Source organism: Watersipora subatra, chromosome 6 (genome assembly GCF_963576615.1).
Source record: "Watersipora subatra chromosome 6, tzWatSuba1.1, whole genome shotgun sequence".
In the NCBI taxonomy this organism is placed as follows: Eukaryota; Metazoa; Bryozoa; class Gymnolaemata; order Cheilostomatida; family Watersiporidae; genus Watersipora; species Watersipora subatra.
Window position 1 is genome coordinate 38885241 of NC_088713.1, and position 18011 is coordinate 38903251.

At 42.5% G+C, this 18011-nt stretch overlaps 1 protein-coding gene across 1 annotated transcript; it reads right to left on the reverse strand.

Annotated features, from left to right (window-relative positions):
* Nucleotides 1-1062: 1062 nt before the first annotated feature.
* Nucleotides 1063-5824, reverse strand: LOC137398238 (carboxypeptidase N subunit 2-like). The gene is made up of 5 exons (XM_068084346.1): nt 5814-5824; nt 5447-5587; nt 4007-4147; nt 2544-2684; nt 1063-1207 (listed from the first exon to the last, which is right to left on the reverse strand). The coding sequence occupies exons 1-5, from the start codon at nt 5822-5824 to the stop codon at nt 1063-1065; spliced, it is 579 nt and encodes a 192-aa protein (XP_067940447.1).
* Nucleotides 5825-18011: the final 12187 nt, after the last annotated feature.

The window sequence follows — 18011 nt, forward strand, 5'->3', positions numbered from 1 at the left end:
ACACTTCTGGAACTCCAACAAAAAAAATTTCTCCAAAAATATTAAGCTTTTTTAATCGAGTCAACTTTGAAAAGCTGTGAATCATAAATAAGGAGGAAAACTAAGAAATATTGAATCGTCCTGGAATCAGTTTGGCATGATGGTTGGCGTTAGATCCAGATAGCAGCAATGAGTTGTTTTTTGCTCAAACAAGTATATATATATGTAAAGATAATTTCAAAAATTTAAAAGTATCTAAATGCATATTATCACAGTTTGTGAATTTAAAAAAAAAAAAGGTTTATTTGTAGTTAGGACCAGATGAGTATTTTCAAAGAAACAATAATATTAGCATATAACCTTTAGCCATTCAATAATAAATCTCTTCTGCAGTTGTTGAGAACATCATATAAAACATCCCAGTAGTAAATACGAATACAAAATGCAAATTCACGTAATTCCATTTACTGATAAGGAACTGTTATGAATACAATATAACAAATAGTGAATGTTGCAGTGCTTGACTTGTTTGATATATTTCAAAACATGCTACGAAAACAGTGCAAAAAAAGATTGTTGATAGAAAAAAATCAAAGAGTGAGATATGTGAATTTCAAATAAAAAAATTAAACTGACAAAAAAAATCAACCTTGAAGTATTAATGGAAGTCTTAAGTTATGACAAACCGTACATTTTCTAATTGACTCATTCTTCAAAGTTATTGTTGCAGAGAGCGACCAGGCATCAGATATAATTTTGTTTCAGTAACCACTGTGATTTTGCACACGATTTGACTATAGTTGCTAGATATAGTAGAGTTTCTATTGAACACTCGTAACATCGACCTCTGAACTCTGAGTGAAATATATTTTTATACACTTCTTACAAGCGCAGGTTTAGTGATTCACAAAACAGCCCTTACAAAGGTTTCCATCAAGTAAGACCTTGAAAAGTGGGGAGCCGAAACATTTTCATAAAAAAGCAGCAAAAGTCGGTAAGCGTAATGTAGAGCACTATGACGACAACTATATTTTACAATTTATAGAATGATAGCTGGAAGCATTAACATTCTGTAAATGTTACTCACGTTTCTGGTAGAGATGTTAGCTTGCATGTATCAAGGTTCAGCTTTTTCAAGTTACCAAGATCACCAAACACATCTGATAGTCCACTAGAAAAGTTATTTCTAGAAAGGCCAAGCTCTTCTAGTCGAGTCAACTTTGAGAAGCTGTAAGTCATAAATAAGTATAAAAACTAAAAGCTATCAAATCTTCCTGGGAGCATTTTGGTATGGTGATTTTCAAATCCAGAAAGTAGCAATAAGTGGTGTTTCACTCCAACAAGTATAAATATATAAGCAATAAATAACATGCAAAAATAAATCTAAAGTATTTTAAATATTTCAATGCATATTATCACGTTTTGTAATTTTTATTAGAAGGTTATTAGTAGTTAGCACCGGATGACCATTTTCAGACGAATAATTCTATTAACATAAAACGACCAACACATTGTGTACTCCGACAAAAAAAATTTCTCCAAAAATATTAAGCTTTTGTATTTGATTCAACTTTGAGAAGCTGTGAATCATCAATAAGGACAAAAACTAAAAAATATTGAACCGTCCTGGAATCAGTTTGCCATGATGATTGGCGTTAGATCCAGATAGCAGCATTGATTTCTTTTTTGCTCAAACAAGTATATGTACGTAAATATAATTTCAAAACATTAAAAGTATCTAAATGCATATTATCACAGTTTATGAATTTTACAAAAAGGTTTATTGGTAGCTAGGACCAGATGAGTATTTTCAAAGAAACAATAATATTAGCATAAAACCTTTAGCCAATCAATGATAAATCTCTTCTGCAGTTGTTGAGAACATCATATAAAACATCGCAGTAGTAAATACGAATACAAAATGCAAATTCACGTAATTCCATTTACTGAAGAGGAACTGTTATGAATACAATATAACAAATAGTGAATGTTGCAGTGCTTGACTTGTTTGATATATTTTAAAAAATACTATGAAAACAGTGCAAAAAAGATGGTTGATAGAAAAAAATCAAGGAGTGAAATATGTGAATTTCAAATAAAAAAATTAAACTGACAAAAAAATCAACCTTGAAGTATTAATGGAAGTCTTAAGTTACAACAAACTGTAAAGTTTCTAATTGATTCGTCCTTTAAAGTGGTTGTTGCAGAGAGCGACCAGGCATCAGATATATTTTTGTTTCAGTAACCACTGTGATTTTGAGCACAATTTGATTATAGTTGCTAGATATAATACAGTTTCTATTAAACACTCGTAACATCGAGCTCTGAACTCTGAGTGAAATGTATTTTTATACACTTCTTACAAACGCAAGTTTGGTGATTCACAAACAGCCCTTACAAAGGTTTCTATCAATTAAGACCTTGAAAAGTGGGGAAGCCGAGACATTTTTATAAAAAAGCAGCGAAAATCGGAAAGCGTAATGTAAAGCACTCTGACGACAACTCTATTTCACCATTGATAGAATGATAGCTGGAAGCTTTAACTGTCTGTAAATGTTACTCACGTTTCTGGTAGAGATGGTAGCTGGCATGTATCAAGGTTCAGCTTTTTCAAGTTACCAAGATCACCAAACACATCTGATAGTCCACTAGAAAAGTTATTTCCAGAAAGGCCAAGCTCTTCTAATAGAGTCAACTTTGAGAAGCTGTAAATCATAAATAAGTATAAAACTAAAAGCTATCGAATCTTCCTGGGAGCAGTTTGGCATGGTGATTATCAAATCTAGAAAGTAACAATAAGTGGTGGTTCACTCCAACAAGTATAAATATGTAAGCAAGTACATGCAAAAATAAATCTAAAGTATTTTAAATACTTCAATACATATTATCCCAGTTAGTAACTTTTATAAGAATGTTATTAGTAGTTAGCACCGGATGACCCTTTTAAGAGGAATAGTTATATTAACATAAAACCACCAACGCATCTAATACTCCAACAAAAATTTTTTTTTCCAAAAACATTAAGCTTTTTTAATTGAGCCAACTTTGAAAAGCTGTGAATAGTAAATAAAGAAAAAAACTAAGAAATATTTAACCGTCCTGGGAGCAGTTTGGTGTGACGATTGTTGGATCCAAATAGCAGAAACGATTGGTTTTTTGCTCAAACAAGAATATATATAGAAAGATATATTCAAAAAATGTTGAGTATCTCAATGCATATTATCACAAATTGTAATTTTTACAAAAAAGTTTGTTGGTAGTTAAGACTAGATGAGTATTTTCAAAGAGATAATAATATTAACATATAACATTTAGCCAATCAATAACAAATATCTTCTGCAGTTGTAGAGAACAATGTATAAAACATCGCAGTAGTAAATACGAATACAAAATGTGAATTCACCTAAATCCATTTACTGATAGGGATCTGTTATGAATACAATATAACTAATGGTGAATGTCGCAGTGCTTGACTTGTTTGAGATAATTAAAAACGTACCAAAAAAACAGTTGAAAAAGATGGTCAATAGAAAAAAAAGTGAAATATCAGAAGTCGAAATAAAAAAATTAAACTGACAAAAAAAATCTGCCTTGAAATATTAATGAAAGTATTAAGTTATAAAAAACTGTAAAGTTTCTAATTGATTCGTTCTTTGAAGTGGTTGTTGCAGAGAGTGACCAGGCATCAGAGGTAATTTTGTTTCAGTAACTACTGTGATTTTGCACACAATATGAATATAGTTGCTAGATAAAGTAAAATTTTTATTAAACACTCGTAACATCGAGCTCTGAATTCGGAGTGAAATATATTTTTGTAGACTTCAAACAAGTGCAAGTTCTGTGAATTACAAAACAGCCATTACAAAGGTTTCCATCAATTAGGACCTTGAAAAGTTGGCAGCTGAGACATATTTATAAAAAAGCAGCAAAGGTTGGTAAGCGTAATGTAATGAACACTGACTACAACTCTTTTTACAATTGATATAATGATAACTGGAACCATTATCAGTCTGTAAATGTTACTCACCTTTCTGGGAGAGATTTTAGCCAGCATTCATGAAGGTTCAGTTTTTTTAAGTTACCAAGACCACCAAACACATCTGATAGTCCACTAGAAAAGTTATTTCCAGAAAGGTAAAGCTCTTCTAATAGAGTCAACTTTGAGAAGCTGTAAATCATAAATAAGTATAAAAACTAAAAGCTATCGAATCTTCTTGGGAGAATTTTGGCATGGTGATTATCAAATCCAGAAAGTAGCAACAAGTGGTGTTTTACTCCAACAAGTATAAACATGTAAGCAAAGACATGCACAAATAAAGCTAAAGTATTATAAATATTTCAATGCATATTATCCCAGTTAGTAATTTTTATTAGAAGGTTATTAGTAGTTAGCACCGGATGACCCTTTTCAAAGGAATAATTATATTAACATAAAACCACCAACACATCTGGTACTCTAACAAAAAAATTTTCTCCAAAAAGATTAAGCTTTTTTAATCGAGTCAACTTTGAGAAGCTGTGAATCATCAATAAGGACAAAAACTAAGAAATATTGAATCGTCTTGGGATCAGTTTGGCGTGATGATTGGCGTTAGATCCAGATAGCAGCGATGAGTTGTTTTTTGCTCAAACAATGATATATATGTAAAGGTAAATTCAACAGATTAAAGGTATCTCAATGCGTATTATCTCAGTTTGTAAATTTTACGAAGAGGTTCATTGGTAGTTAGCACCAGATGAGTGTTTTCAAAGAAACAATAATATTAGCATATAACCTTTAGCCATTCAATAATAAATCTCTTCTGCAGTTGTAAATACAAATACTAAAAGCAAACTTCCCTAAATCCATTTACTGATAAGGAATTGTTGTGAAAAAAAGATAGCAATTAGTGAAGGTCGCAGTGCTTGATTGGTTTGACAAAATTAAAAACACCATGAAAACAGTGCAAAATAGATGATTGATAAAAAAAATCAATGAGTGAAATATATGAATTCCATATAAAAAAATTAAACTTTCAAAAAAATCAAACTTGGATTATTAATGGAGGTCTTAAATTATAACAGACTGTAAATTTTCTAATTGATTCATCCTTTAAAGTTATTGTCGTAGAGAGTGACCAGGCATCATATATAATGTTGTTTAAGTAACCACTGTGACTTTGCACATGATATGAATAGAGCTGCTAGATATAGTAGAGTTTCTATTAAACACTCGTTGCATCGAGCTCTGAACTCTGAGTGAAATATATTTTTATAAACTTCTTACAAATACAAGTTCAGTGATTCAGAAAACGGCCCTTGCAAAGGCTTCCATCAACTAAGACCTTGAAAATTGGGGGAGCCCAGACATCTTCATTAAGAAGCAGCAAAAGATGGTAAGCGTAATGTAATGAACACAGACTACAACTCTTTTTACAGTTGATAGAATGATAGTGGAAAGCATCATCTGTCTGTAGATGTTACTCACCTTTTTGGTAGAGATGTTAGCTCACATCCATAAAGGTTCAGATTTTTTAAGTTACCAAGATCACCAAACACATCTGATAGTCCACCAGAAAATATATTTCTAGAAAGTTCAAGCTCTTCTAGTCGAGTCAACTTTGAGAAGCTGTAAATCATAAATAAGGATAAAACTAAAAGCTATCGAATCTCCCTGGGAGAATTTTAACATGGTGATTATCGAATCCAAAAAGTAGCAATAAGTTGTGTTTCACTCCTACAAGTATAAATATGTAAGCAAGAATAGGCAAACATAAATTTAAAGTATTTTAAATATTTTAATGCATATTATCATGGTCTGTAATTTTTATGAGAAGGTTATTAGTAGTTAGCACCGGATAACCATTTTCTGAGAAATAATTATAATAACATAAAACCACCAAAACATCTGGTACCCCAACAAAAAATTAATTTCTCCAAAAAGATTAAGCTTTTTTAATCGAGTCAACTTCAAGCTGTGAATCATCAATAAGGACAAAAAACTAAGAAATATTGAACTGTCCTAGGATCAGTTTGGTGTGATGATTGTTGGATCCAAATAGTAGAAACGAGTTGTTTTTTGCTCAAACAAGTATATATATAGGAAGATAAATTGAAGAGGCTAGTGCTAAAAGTGCTTAAGTCACAAATTCAAAAAATTTGAGTGTCATCTCTTGTAAATTTTTCTGGTTGTAATCAACATAGTCCTCACTTGTTTTGTACGAAAAATGTGCTTAAGTCCCTGTTTAAAGCAGTGAGATTATGAGGGGTGGATCCTACTCCTAGTTAAAAGTACTTAAGTCCAAGGATTGTAAGCTATAAGTTCATAAGTCCATAGTTGGCCAATCATGTGTATTGTTGAAGTCATGTGACTCATTGTTGATTCTCAAAATGGCTGACAATGTTGATATAAATGAGAATAGAGAGAATGAGCAGCCAAATTCAGATAAGAAGAGACGATATACCCCAATCAAGTGGAAAAGAAATGAAATAAAAACAGCCAAGACTGCAGGTAATTTTATAACAATACAGCCAATTGCTATTTCAAAGCTTTTACCAACCTTTTTGAAACTAGCAATCTACCTTGTCAGTGTGATGTGACTGTGAGTGTGAGTGTGATTCACTCATGGGCAAGCAAACAAGCTGACCCTAGTTCATCAATCATTCCTTACAGCTTTATCTCAGTAAATAGAAGGATGAAATATATGGAGGCTATGATAACGAGCCCTAAAATAAAATCTTTACCACTAATATTATTATATAATTCTGCATAAATTTTCCAATCAATCCTGCAGGTTCCTGTGTCACTGTAACTGTCAGAGTACCTAGTGGAGTGCAGTGTCTGCTTTGTGATTTTTGTGTCAAGTTCATGTTGTTTATATTAATATTAATTTTCTTATATCTGTTCTAGGGAAGCAGCATGTATCTTATGGAGGCAGAGCGGTGGCTGAAAAAGTCCAGGTGCTGGTGCAGTGTCGCTGCAAGTGTAACACTAAGTTTTCGCCAGCTGAACTGTCTAAAATCCTTGAAGACTTCAATGCTTTACCAGATCACAATGGACAAAATATATATCTACGTGGCTGCATATCAGTGACACCTGATGCCCAGATTAGAAGAAGACCACGCAAAGATGATGCTAAAAAGCGCACTAGTTACACGTACTCTATCACATTACCAACATGTACAGAAGATGTCTGCAAGTCAGCTTTTTGTGGCACACTTGGCATCAAAGAGTCACCGTTGAAGAAAAAGGTTCTCGACTTTGCAATAGACATCAAAGATGGATGTGGCAATCATGGAAACCATCCAAAGATTGCAGAAGATATTCGAGATAAGATAAGATCTCATATCAGGCAGTTTCCAGCACGTGAGAGTCATTATAGTCGCTCAAAAAATGAGAATAAAAGCTACCTTGATGCCGAACTCAGCATTGCTGAAATGCACCGGCTATTTATACGAGATACGCCAGAGTGTAACGATGTCAAATACTGGCTGTACCACGATATATTTAACTTTGAGTTTGACATAGTATTCGGATATTCCTGCAGTGATAATTGTGACAAATGTGGAAATTTCACCGCAGATATTAAAGCTGCCAAGGCGGGTGGAGATCCTGAGAAAGCTAGAGAGCTGACGGCGCAACACGAGCTCCACATTCGAAAGGCAGACGTCTTCAATGTCTAAATGAAAGAAGATTCGGAAGCAGCGAAACTGGCTGGAAATACAGATGTGATATGTATGGACTACAAAAAGAACTTACCACTCCCATTAACTGGAATTAGCCAAGAAAATTACAAGCGGCAGCTATAGATACACAACCTATGTATACACAGCATGGTTACCGATCAGCCCTACATGTACTTATATGCGGAACATTATGCTGGGAAGGGCCCTAATGATGTAATTTCAATCCTTGACGATTACATATCTAAGCCTCCGAACAATATTACTAAGCTGACCATCTTTGCTGACAACTGCTTCTCGCAAAATAAGAACAGGTTAGTATACGTCATGACAGTGTTAGTTACACATATCTCATTTTAAAGCGTTGTACTGTTATATTTCTAGTATGAGAATGATAGGCTTATGCATGTGTTCTATTTTTTTCAGATACATCTACGCATATCTCTGTGGCCTAGTCAACAAGGCTGAATGCACACTCAAAGATATCGAAGTAAAGTACCCTCTACCAGGACATAGTCGTATGCCTTGTGACCGGTGAGTAGATGTTATTACTGGTTATGTGATTCTAAGTTCCCGTTATTACAAGAAAAAATATATTTCAATCTTGTAATCTTACACGTTCACCAACATGAGGTGTTTATTATACAGAGACTTTGAACGCATCGAGAAAAGAAGAAAGAAAAAGGACCGTGTGACTTTACCGTCGGTGTGGGTCAACCTAATAAAGACGAATGACCAACAGAAATCATTCCGGATAGCCTTTGTTGAACACCTATTGACAGATGATATGCTACCAGATGACACACCAGTTAAAACTGTCATGAACTATAAAGATGCTTACGAGCCCGTTGTAAAAGCAGTAACTGGTATTGCGGTATTTCGGGGGTTCGAGTCCAACTTGGAAAGACGGTGACAAGCCGAACTGCCATGACAGCTGACTGTTCCACTCCAGTTATCATCTTGAAAAGAGGAATGAAAATGGTGAATCTCACCAACTCTACCAATCTTGGCCAGGCCTATCTACCAGGAAACATCCTCGCGATCAAAGAGGCTAAATACAACGATGTGAAGGCGCTTCTCTCCCATGTACATGTACATCTAGATGCGAGAGTCACTTTTTAAGACAAACTTAAACCATACAGTGCTGCCTTTGCAGATCTAGATGATGATGATGATGATGATGATGATGATGAGGATGATGATGATGATAGGGAGTAGAGCGCAGAACTTTTACTTTATTACATAGTTTCGTTTTATTATTTTAGTCACATTATACTCTCCATGTCGCCCCTTTTAGTATTAATTATCTCAATATTCCAGTCATGTATCATATTATCATAATATAACATCATTATATATTCTGATTATACATTATATTGCAAAGTCTTGTATTATGTCAGATACTAGCATTTTAGCGCATTGTATTAGGCCACAGCGATATGTCGCGGTGCAAGAAGTACTCAAGTCCGGGATTTGAGTGAAAAGTACCCAAGTCCATAATTAATTTTTTTGCTTACTCGCCTGCCGTTTTTAAAAAAACTTCGTAACTCATGTCAAATGTCAAGTCAACAAAGTAGTCAAGAAAGGTGTGAAAAATGTTTCAAAAAAGCTATTAGTATGATTTACCATAAACTTTAAATCTTTAAATCTTAGTAGTTAGCACCGGATGACCTTTTTCAGACGAATAATTATATTAACTTAAAACGACCAACACATCGTGTTCTCCAACAAAAAAAAATTCTCCAAAAATATTAAGCTTTTTTAATTGAGTTAACTTTGAGAAGCTGTGAATCATCAATAAGGACAAAAACTAAGAAATATTGAACCGTCCTGGAATCAGTTTAGCGTGATGATTGGCGTTAGATCCAGATAGCAGCAATGAGTTGTTTTTTGCTCCAACAAGTACATATATGTAACGATAATTTCAAAACATTAAAAGTATCTAATTACATATTATCACAGTTTGTGAATTTTACAAAAAGGTTTATTTGTAGTTAAGACCAGATGAGTATTTTCAAATAAACAATAATATTTGCATATAACCTTTAGCCATTCAATGATAAATCTCTTCTGCAGTTGTTGAGAACATCATATAAAACATCGCAGTAGTAAATACGAATACAAAATGCAAATTCTCGTAATTCCATTTACTGATAAGGAACTGTTATGAATACAATATAACAAATAGAGAATGTTGCAGTGCTTGACTTGTTTGATATATTTCAAAACATGCTACGAAAACAGTGCAAAAAAAATGGTTGATAGAAAAAAATCAAAGAGTGAAATATGTGAATTTCAAATAAAAAAATTAAACTGACAAAAAAAATCAACCTTGAAGAATTAATGGAAGTCTTAAGTTATGACAAACCGTACATTTTCTAATTGACTCATTCTTTAAAGTTATTGTTGCAGATAGCGACCAGGCATCAGAGATAATTTTGTTTCAGTAACCACTGTGATTTTGCACACGATTTGACTATAGTTGCTAGATATAGTAGAGTTTCTATTAAACACTCGTAACATCGAGCTCTGAACTCTGAGTGAAATATATTTATATACACTTCTTACAAGCGTAGGTTTAGCGATTCACAAAACATCCCTTACAAAGGTTTCCATCAAGTGAGACCTTGAAAAGTGGGGAGCCGAGACATTTTCATAAAAAAGCAGCAAAAGTTGGTAAGCTGTGATGGAAACATGCATTACCATCTCCTTTTTGGTTATTGTCATTAGAGTTGTGTTCTCTTGTGTTATTTTATATAGTCACGCCCCTAGAGGAGGTTGGCCCTAGCCACCTCATTTGCATATCTGGTTATACTTAAGGCCGTGTTTCGGCCTAGTAAGTTCGTTCAATACATGCTTTGCATTTGGACCCACACTCTTCTGTTACTTTGCGCAATAACAGAACCACACTGAGCACTTACGTACTCCAAGCCTCAGTCTACGGACGGTGCTTTGGGAGTAGGGTTATAGAAACACTGTCGACCCCGTCGACCTCAGGTCGACCCTGTCGAACGAGCATAATATCCCCCAGGGAGCAATTCCTGGTGTAAGGTGGTTGTAATAGGCCGGTGGTGTAAGTCGACCCAGTCGCCTCCGCGTGTTGGTCTACGGCAACCCTTACACGGCCCCCTGTGGAAAGTGAATGCAGACCGGTAGAGTAAGCCGACCCAGGTCGCCTCTACGTGTTGGTCACAGGATCCAACACACTGGTGGAAGCAGTGGGATTGAACTGCGGTAATTAGGACTTATAAGACGAACCTAGTAACCATGCCAAACAGCCGACGGAATGCTACCAGAGATCTGGCTGAGGCAGAGTTACAGCAGGTCGACCAGATTGGTCAACTGACAGAGGCTATCACTAGAGCCTTACAGATACCCAGAGGGGGAGCCAGCTTCAAGCCTCCGAAGTTCGATGGGAGTGAGGATGTAGAGTTATTCATCTCCCAGTTCGAAGAGGTTGCGGAAGCAAATGAGTGGAGTGAGAAGGCCACGCTCCTCCACCTGCGGGAGACCCTGAAGGAGGGAGCCAGAGGTTGCAGTCGAGGGGACTCACCTGCCTCCATCTTCTCGGCTTTACGCATGAAGTACGGGCTCTCCCCGAGAGAGGCTAGGAGTAGACTCCACCTAAAAAGGGAACCCAAGACGAACCTCCAAGAACATGCCACAGAGATGGAGCGTCTGGTGAAAATAGCATACGCTGACCTCCCAGAATCCTACCAGTCCAGTATGGCCATGGATGCGTTTTCTCTGACACTGGGAAATACGCCCCTCCAACGCCACCTGTTGGCAATGAAGGCACAGAGCTTGGAGGAAGCAGTGCAGGCGGGGAACGAGTTCCTGCAAATTCAGCCCACTCTTCCTCGGCCTGGTGCCCGACCCCTAATAATGACGGTGGAGGAAGAAGAAGTCACCCCCGCTACAGTCGCCCCCGTCCATTCGGACCCCCCATCAGCCACCTTGAACGACGTCCTGATGGCTATAAAGGGGTTAGCAGATGGACTGAGGGAAGGAAAGCTGTTGGGACAACGGGGCGTGGACAAAAGGGGACCAAATTGTTGGGGTTGCGGCCAGGCAGGGCACACCCAACGCCGGTGCCCCCAAGCCTCCCAAAGACAACAGCCTCAAGTCACGAGGCCGGGAAACGGTTACCATCCACAGCAGTAGGGGGAAGTACTGACTGTGGATCAAATATACCCTTGCAAGGACAGTGGCAACAGCCACGACGGACTAGGCGACACAGGCTCCCCCCCTGCTCGCCACCGGTCCCCTTGCATAACCAATATCAACCCTTACCTGAGTGTGCAGGTCTCCCACTCTCAGAAGCCAAGGACGAAACCTACGTCTGGCCAAAGCCGTCTCGGCCTTCCAAGAAGGGCCCCCAGAGGACTAGCAAAGCCAGACGGACCCACGGAGACGAGTCATGGAAGCCGCATAATAGCAGCTATTTCTTACCAGGTCGCATCGGAGGCCAGCCCATCCAATTCCTCGTGGACACCGGATGTACCTCTAATTTGTTGGGACGACATGTCTTTGAGCGGTTACCTAAAGATGTCAAAAGCAAATTGGAGGTCCGGGAGGACTATGGACAAATGGCAGATGGTACCCGGCTGCAGTTCCACGGACTCATCACTCTCCCGGTCAGAGTCAGGAGTGTCCAGGTTACTGTGTCTCTCGTGGTGTGTGCCCTGAAGGAGGATGCCATCCTGGGCATGCCTTTCCTGGTCGACCACCACTGCGAGATGAACTTTCAGCAACCCACGTTGGTGTTAAATGGACAGAAGTTGACTTGCACTGACCGAGAGGGTCGACCTCTGACAAGCAGCGTGCAGATAATGCGAGCCACAACGCTTCCCCCTCGAACCGAGGTCCTGGTTGCCGGACGTCTCACGTCCTCCTCCTATCAGCCAGTCGGGTTAATTGAGGGAACGAAGAATGGATATATGGTGGCCGCCAGCCTACACCAACCCGGTGAGAAGGGGAGAGTGGCCATCCGTTGTATGAACCCCACCGACCATCCCGTCAGCGTGACGGCAGGAACGGTCGTGGGGCAATACACTGGGGTCGGGCCGGACGAAATAGGGGCCCCCTGGACAGCGAAGGGAGACGCCGAGGTTTCCAAAGAAACTCCCCCTCCTGTCTCCAACGTACCTCCCCACATGCTGGACCTGCTCCGACAGGCGGCACCACATTGCTCATCCCCTACCGAGCACCGAAGGATGGAAGACCTTTTGACCCGTTATGCGGATGTATTCAGCCAAGGGAGTGAAGACATGGGGCGTACCACCCTGGTACAACACGAGATCCCCCTCCTCCCAGAGGCACAACCCATCCGCCAACACCCGTACCGTGTAGGACACGAGAAGGAAGCTGAAATCGAACGACAGGTTTCGGCCCTGGAAAAGCAAGGCATGATTGAGCCCGCTCACGGGGCCTGGAGCTCTCCGGTGGTCTTGGTGAGGAAGAAGGACGGGGCGTGGCGATTGTGTGTAGACTATAGGAAACTTAATAGTGTCACTCGCCAGGACGCCTACCCCCTCCCCCGGATTGATGAGAGCTTGGACGCCTTGTCCGGTAGTAGGTTCTTCAGTACCTTGGACATGATGAGCGGATACTGGCAGGTACCCCTCTCCGCCGAAGCCCAGGAGCGGTCGGCGTTCGCCACACGCAGTGGGTTGTGGAGGTGGAAGGTGCTCCCCTTTGGACTGACCTCCGCCCCAGCTACCTTCCAGCGGCTGATGGAACGTGTCCTCCAAGGGCTACACTGGAAAACCCTGCTGCTGTACCTCGATGACATCATCGTCATGTCAGCCGACTTCTCTAGTCATGTCACTAGGCTTGCCGAGGTGTTGGAGCGATTGAGGCAGGCCGGGCTGAAGTTAAAGCCCTCCAAATGCAGCTTGTTCCAGACCCAGGCCAAGTACCTGGGCCACATAGTCAGCAACACGGGGGTGGCTACCGACCCTGAGAAGATTCAGGCCATAAGTGGATGGGCAGCACCCCAGGACGTGACGCAGCTAAGGTCATACTTGGGTACCACTGGGTACTATCACAGATACGTGCCGGACTACGCCTCGATCGCCAAACCTCTCACCTTGTTGACCAGCGAAGGGGTCCCCTGGAAATGGGGAGAAGAGGAACAGGAAGCTTTCCTTAGGCTCAAATGGTCGCTGACACACGCCCCAGTACTGGCATATCCCGACCCCTCCTTGCCCTACGTGCTAGATACCGATGCTAGTAACGTAGGGACTGGGGCTGTGTTATCCCAGGTCCAGCAGGGCACGGAGCGACCCATAGCCTACTATAGCAAGACCCTCTCCTCCGCCGAACGCAATTACTGCGTAACCAGAAGGGAGCTACTGGCAGTGGTACAGGCTGTCCGGCATTTCCGGCCCTACCTATATGGCAGAGAGTTTACCATCCGAACCGATCATGCCTCCTTGGTTTGGTTGCACCGGAGGAAGGAACCCTCTTGCCAGGTGGCCCGGTGGCTGGAGAGCCTGGCCGAGCACAAGTACCGAATTATCCATCGAAAAGGCGATAAACACGGGAACGCCGATGGATTGAGTCGACGACAGTGCGTCGACTGCCGGCAGTGTGCTGCTATTGAGAGGCGGGATCAAGGGCCAACGAGGTCGCAAGTATGCGACTCTCTAGTAAACCCAGGAACGAATTGGGAAACTGCTGTGCCAGTGGACCAAGTTCCGGTACAGCCGCCAAGAGGCACCGGAACATCCAGTCCCAACCCCCGTCAGCTGGATGAGGATGAATGGCCTCGACTACCGGGCAACAGACCTGTTTTAGGGCACGGCCTCCCGACTCCCACACCAACCAGTCCAGTCCCAGTACGGCTGCCGGGCGGTGCAGGGACACCCAGAGTGTCGGACCACCCTCCCAGAAGGCCTCAGGATCCTCAGTTACAAGCCGTCAAGGTAACTAGCGAAACCAAAATTGTGGATGGAACTGGTGAAAGTGTAGTCCAAAAGGTTCCAGAACAACTGACGGTGGTACAAACTCCGCTGGATGAAGTACGGGCACTACAACAGAGAGCCGCTACCGACCTAGGGGTCATTTACCAGGCCGTCAGGAACCGGAGAGGGGTGGAAGAGGCCGTGCTACGAGTAGGCAGCCCCGAGCTGCAGCGATTGGCCCGGATGTTTCACCAGCTCCGGCTCGACGAGTCGGGCGTGTTGACCCTCCATCTCACCCAGAATGGGCGAGAAAAGGTGGTGGTGGTATGCCCGAAAACATTGAGACAGGAGATCCTGTGGAAAGCCCACGAGCAAACACACTGCGGTGTGGAGAAGACCTTGAAACGCGTCCAATTGGACTGGTATTGGCCGGGTATGGCCGGAGATATCCGGAGAGCAGTCCTCTCTTGCGAAGTTTGCCAGAGGGCCAAAACAGGAAAGGGGCGGACCTCCGGGAATAGACAACGGCTGTACGCCGGGAGGCCATGGCAACGCCTAGCCATAGACTTGGTGGGACCCCTGCCTCCGACCCCTCGAGGAAATGGTTGGGTGTTGGTGCTCACGGATCACTTCACTAGGTGGTCAGATGCTTTAGCCATTCCCGACGCTACAGCCCCAACGGTAGCCCAGATCCTAGACGAGAGGATATTTAGTTACTTCGGGCTACCCGAGATTATCCATACCGACCAGGGGAGCCAATTCGAGTCCTCGTTATTCCAGGAGCTATGCGACTTGTGGGGAGTCGATAAATCTCGGACCACCCCGTACCACCCCGAAGGGAATGGGGTGGTTGAGAGAAACAATCGTGTGTTGGGTGACTCCCTACGAGCCCTCTTGCTGGGCAGAGGACAGGAAGATTGGGACCAGTTACTGCCACAAATCATGCGGACGCTGCGAGGGTTACCACACTCCGCCACTAAAGAAACACCCAACTATCTGATGTTGGGTCGGGAACTACGTCTTCCTGACCAGTTGCTGTATGGGAATAGACTAGAATCATTCGCAAGCATACATGAGTATGTGCAGACCGTCCACGACCGGTTGATACAAGCCCACACTCTCCTCCGAGATAGGCAAAAAGAAATTGTGTCAACTGATGCGAGAGAGCCTCCGTTATTCAATGAGGGTGACCTCGTGTGGTTGCTAAGCAAGCGGCGGAGAAGGGGGGAAAACCCGAAGCTAGCAGCCAAGTACTTGGGGCCCTATCGCGTGTTAAGGAGTCACGAAAACCATACTTACGAAATAGAGAGGTATGGACAGCGATCTATCCAAGCGGAGGGAAGGTTACGACTCTGTCGCCCCAGTCCGGTGCAACAAGGACGAGCCCCGGTTGAAGTCGAGCCTGCTCGCCGTCCCAACATGAGGGGTCGACCCAGAAGGCAAATCGCACGAGGAAACGATAACCCAGAAGTCGTTATTCCAGAGTTGCCCCTGCCTAGCCAACTGACGGAGTTGCGAATACCTCAGTCGCCAGGAAGGTCAGAAGCACTTCGATTTCCCAGGAGAGATTCCTTGGTCCCCCCAGGGGAACACAATCCTACCTCGATGATTTACCCCGGCCCTGGCGGCGAGTTGATACCCGAGGAGGAAAGAGCCACGGAAAATACGGGAGCCCAGGCTAATGATACCGGGGCTGGGGATGCGCCACGGCCCCAACGAATCAGGAGGCCTCCCGCGTACTTGACCGATTACGACACTAGCACCGTCCAATCGGGAGAAGCCCTCGGAGTTCAAGGTCAGAAGGCGGCCATTTTGGGTCCCAGACAGAACGCGCTCATTACTTGTTACCAACTCGAGGCGCACACACCTATATCTTTTCTCAACATGGAAGTCACTAAAGAAACCGTAAAGAAGGCTGCACCGATCATCGGAGCTTTACCCCTATTGCCCGGAGTAAAGATCATGCCACTGGAGCTCCACCCAGCGCCGGGTGAAACCCTAGGTGACTCAGAAACGGATTCTTTGGATAATCACGTTCCACACTCCCCACTACCGACCAAATGGATCGCGGCAGAGACAGCTAAAACGATCTCGAAACTATGTCGAGAGAAAGGTACTAGCTGTCCATTATGCCAACAACTACTCTCTAACCCTCGGCGGCGCAGAATTCACATCGCCCAACATTTTACACGCTTCTTCTGCAAATGTGGGAGAAACTCCACATCTCGAGATACTATTGCAAAACATCAGGCTCGGATTAAGGATGCCGAGGTACGGAAGGCTCACGGTGGAAAAGGAATTACTATATACGAGGTCGACCGAAATAGCTACCCGGCCTGGAGCACAAAGGTACAATTAAATAATCCTCCAGCCTTCGAAAAGCCCACACCCTACGGGCCAGTTAAAACCAAGCCGCCTACGCGAAGAGGGCTCCAGGCACCTCTCCCCTCTCCCCCGAAGAAGAAGTGGTGCAGTCCGCCCAAGCTGGAACGACCGGTCCCAGCCCCTAGAAGATTGACGACGATAGGCAGTATCCAGAGCCGGCTAGGGGACGTACGACCCCGGGTCACAGTGGACGCTTTGCGAGAGGAGGCCTCCAACCTCCGACGGGCGGCTCGTCGTCTGGAGGACCTGGCGAATCGCGTGTCGACCTCCTAGATGACACGGTTGACATGGTTTATCAATATTTCTCTTGGTATGTTTAGTAATTGGGGTCTCTCATATTATTATACTTCCTTTTCTTTGTTTGTTTTGTTGTAGCTAGTTGGTGTGTTCCTATATTCTTGTATCTTTTTTTTCTTTTCTTGTGATTTTTATATATAGCCGGTAGTCGTCTATAGGGGCGGCGTGTGTGATGGAAACATGCATTACCATCTCCTTTTTGGTTATTGTCATTAGAGTTGTGTTCTCTTGTGTTATTTTATATAGTCACGCCCCTAGAGGAGGTTGGCCCTAGCCACCTCATTTGCATATCTGGTTATACTTAAGGCCGTGTTTCGGCCTAGTAAGTTCGTTCAATACATGCTTTGCATTTGGACCCACACTCTTCTGTTACTTTGCGCAATAACAGAACCACACTGAGCACTTACGTACTCCAAGCCTCAGTCTACGGACGGTGCTTTGGGAGTAGGGTTATAGAAACACTGTCGACCCCGTCGACCTCAGGTCGACCCTGTCGAACGAGCATAATATCCCCCAGGGAGCAATTCCTGGTGTAAGGTGGTTGTAATAGGCCGGTGGTGTAAGTCGACCCAGTCGCCTCCGCGTGTTGGTCTACGGGCAACCCTTACACGGCCCCCTGTGGAAAGTGAATGCAGACTGGTAGAGTAAGCCGACCCAGGTCGCCTCTACGTGTTGGTCACAGGATCCAACACAAAGCGTAATGTAAAGCACTCTGACGACAACTATATTTTACAATTTATAGAATGATAGCTGGAAGCATTAACATTCTGTAAATGTTAC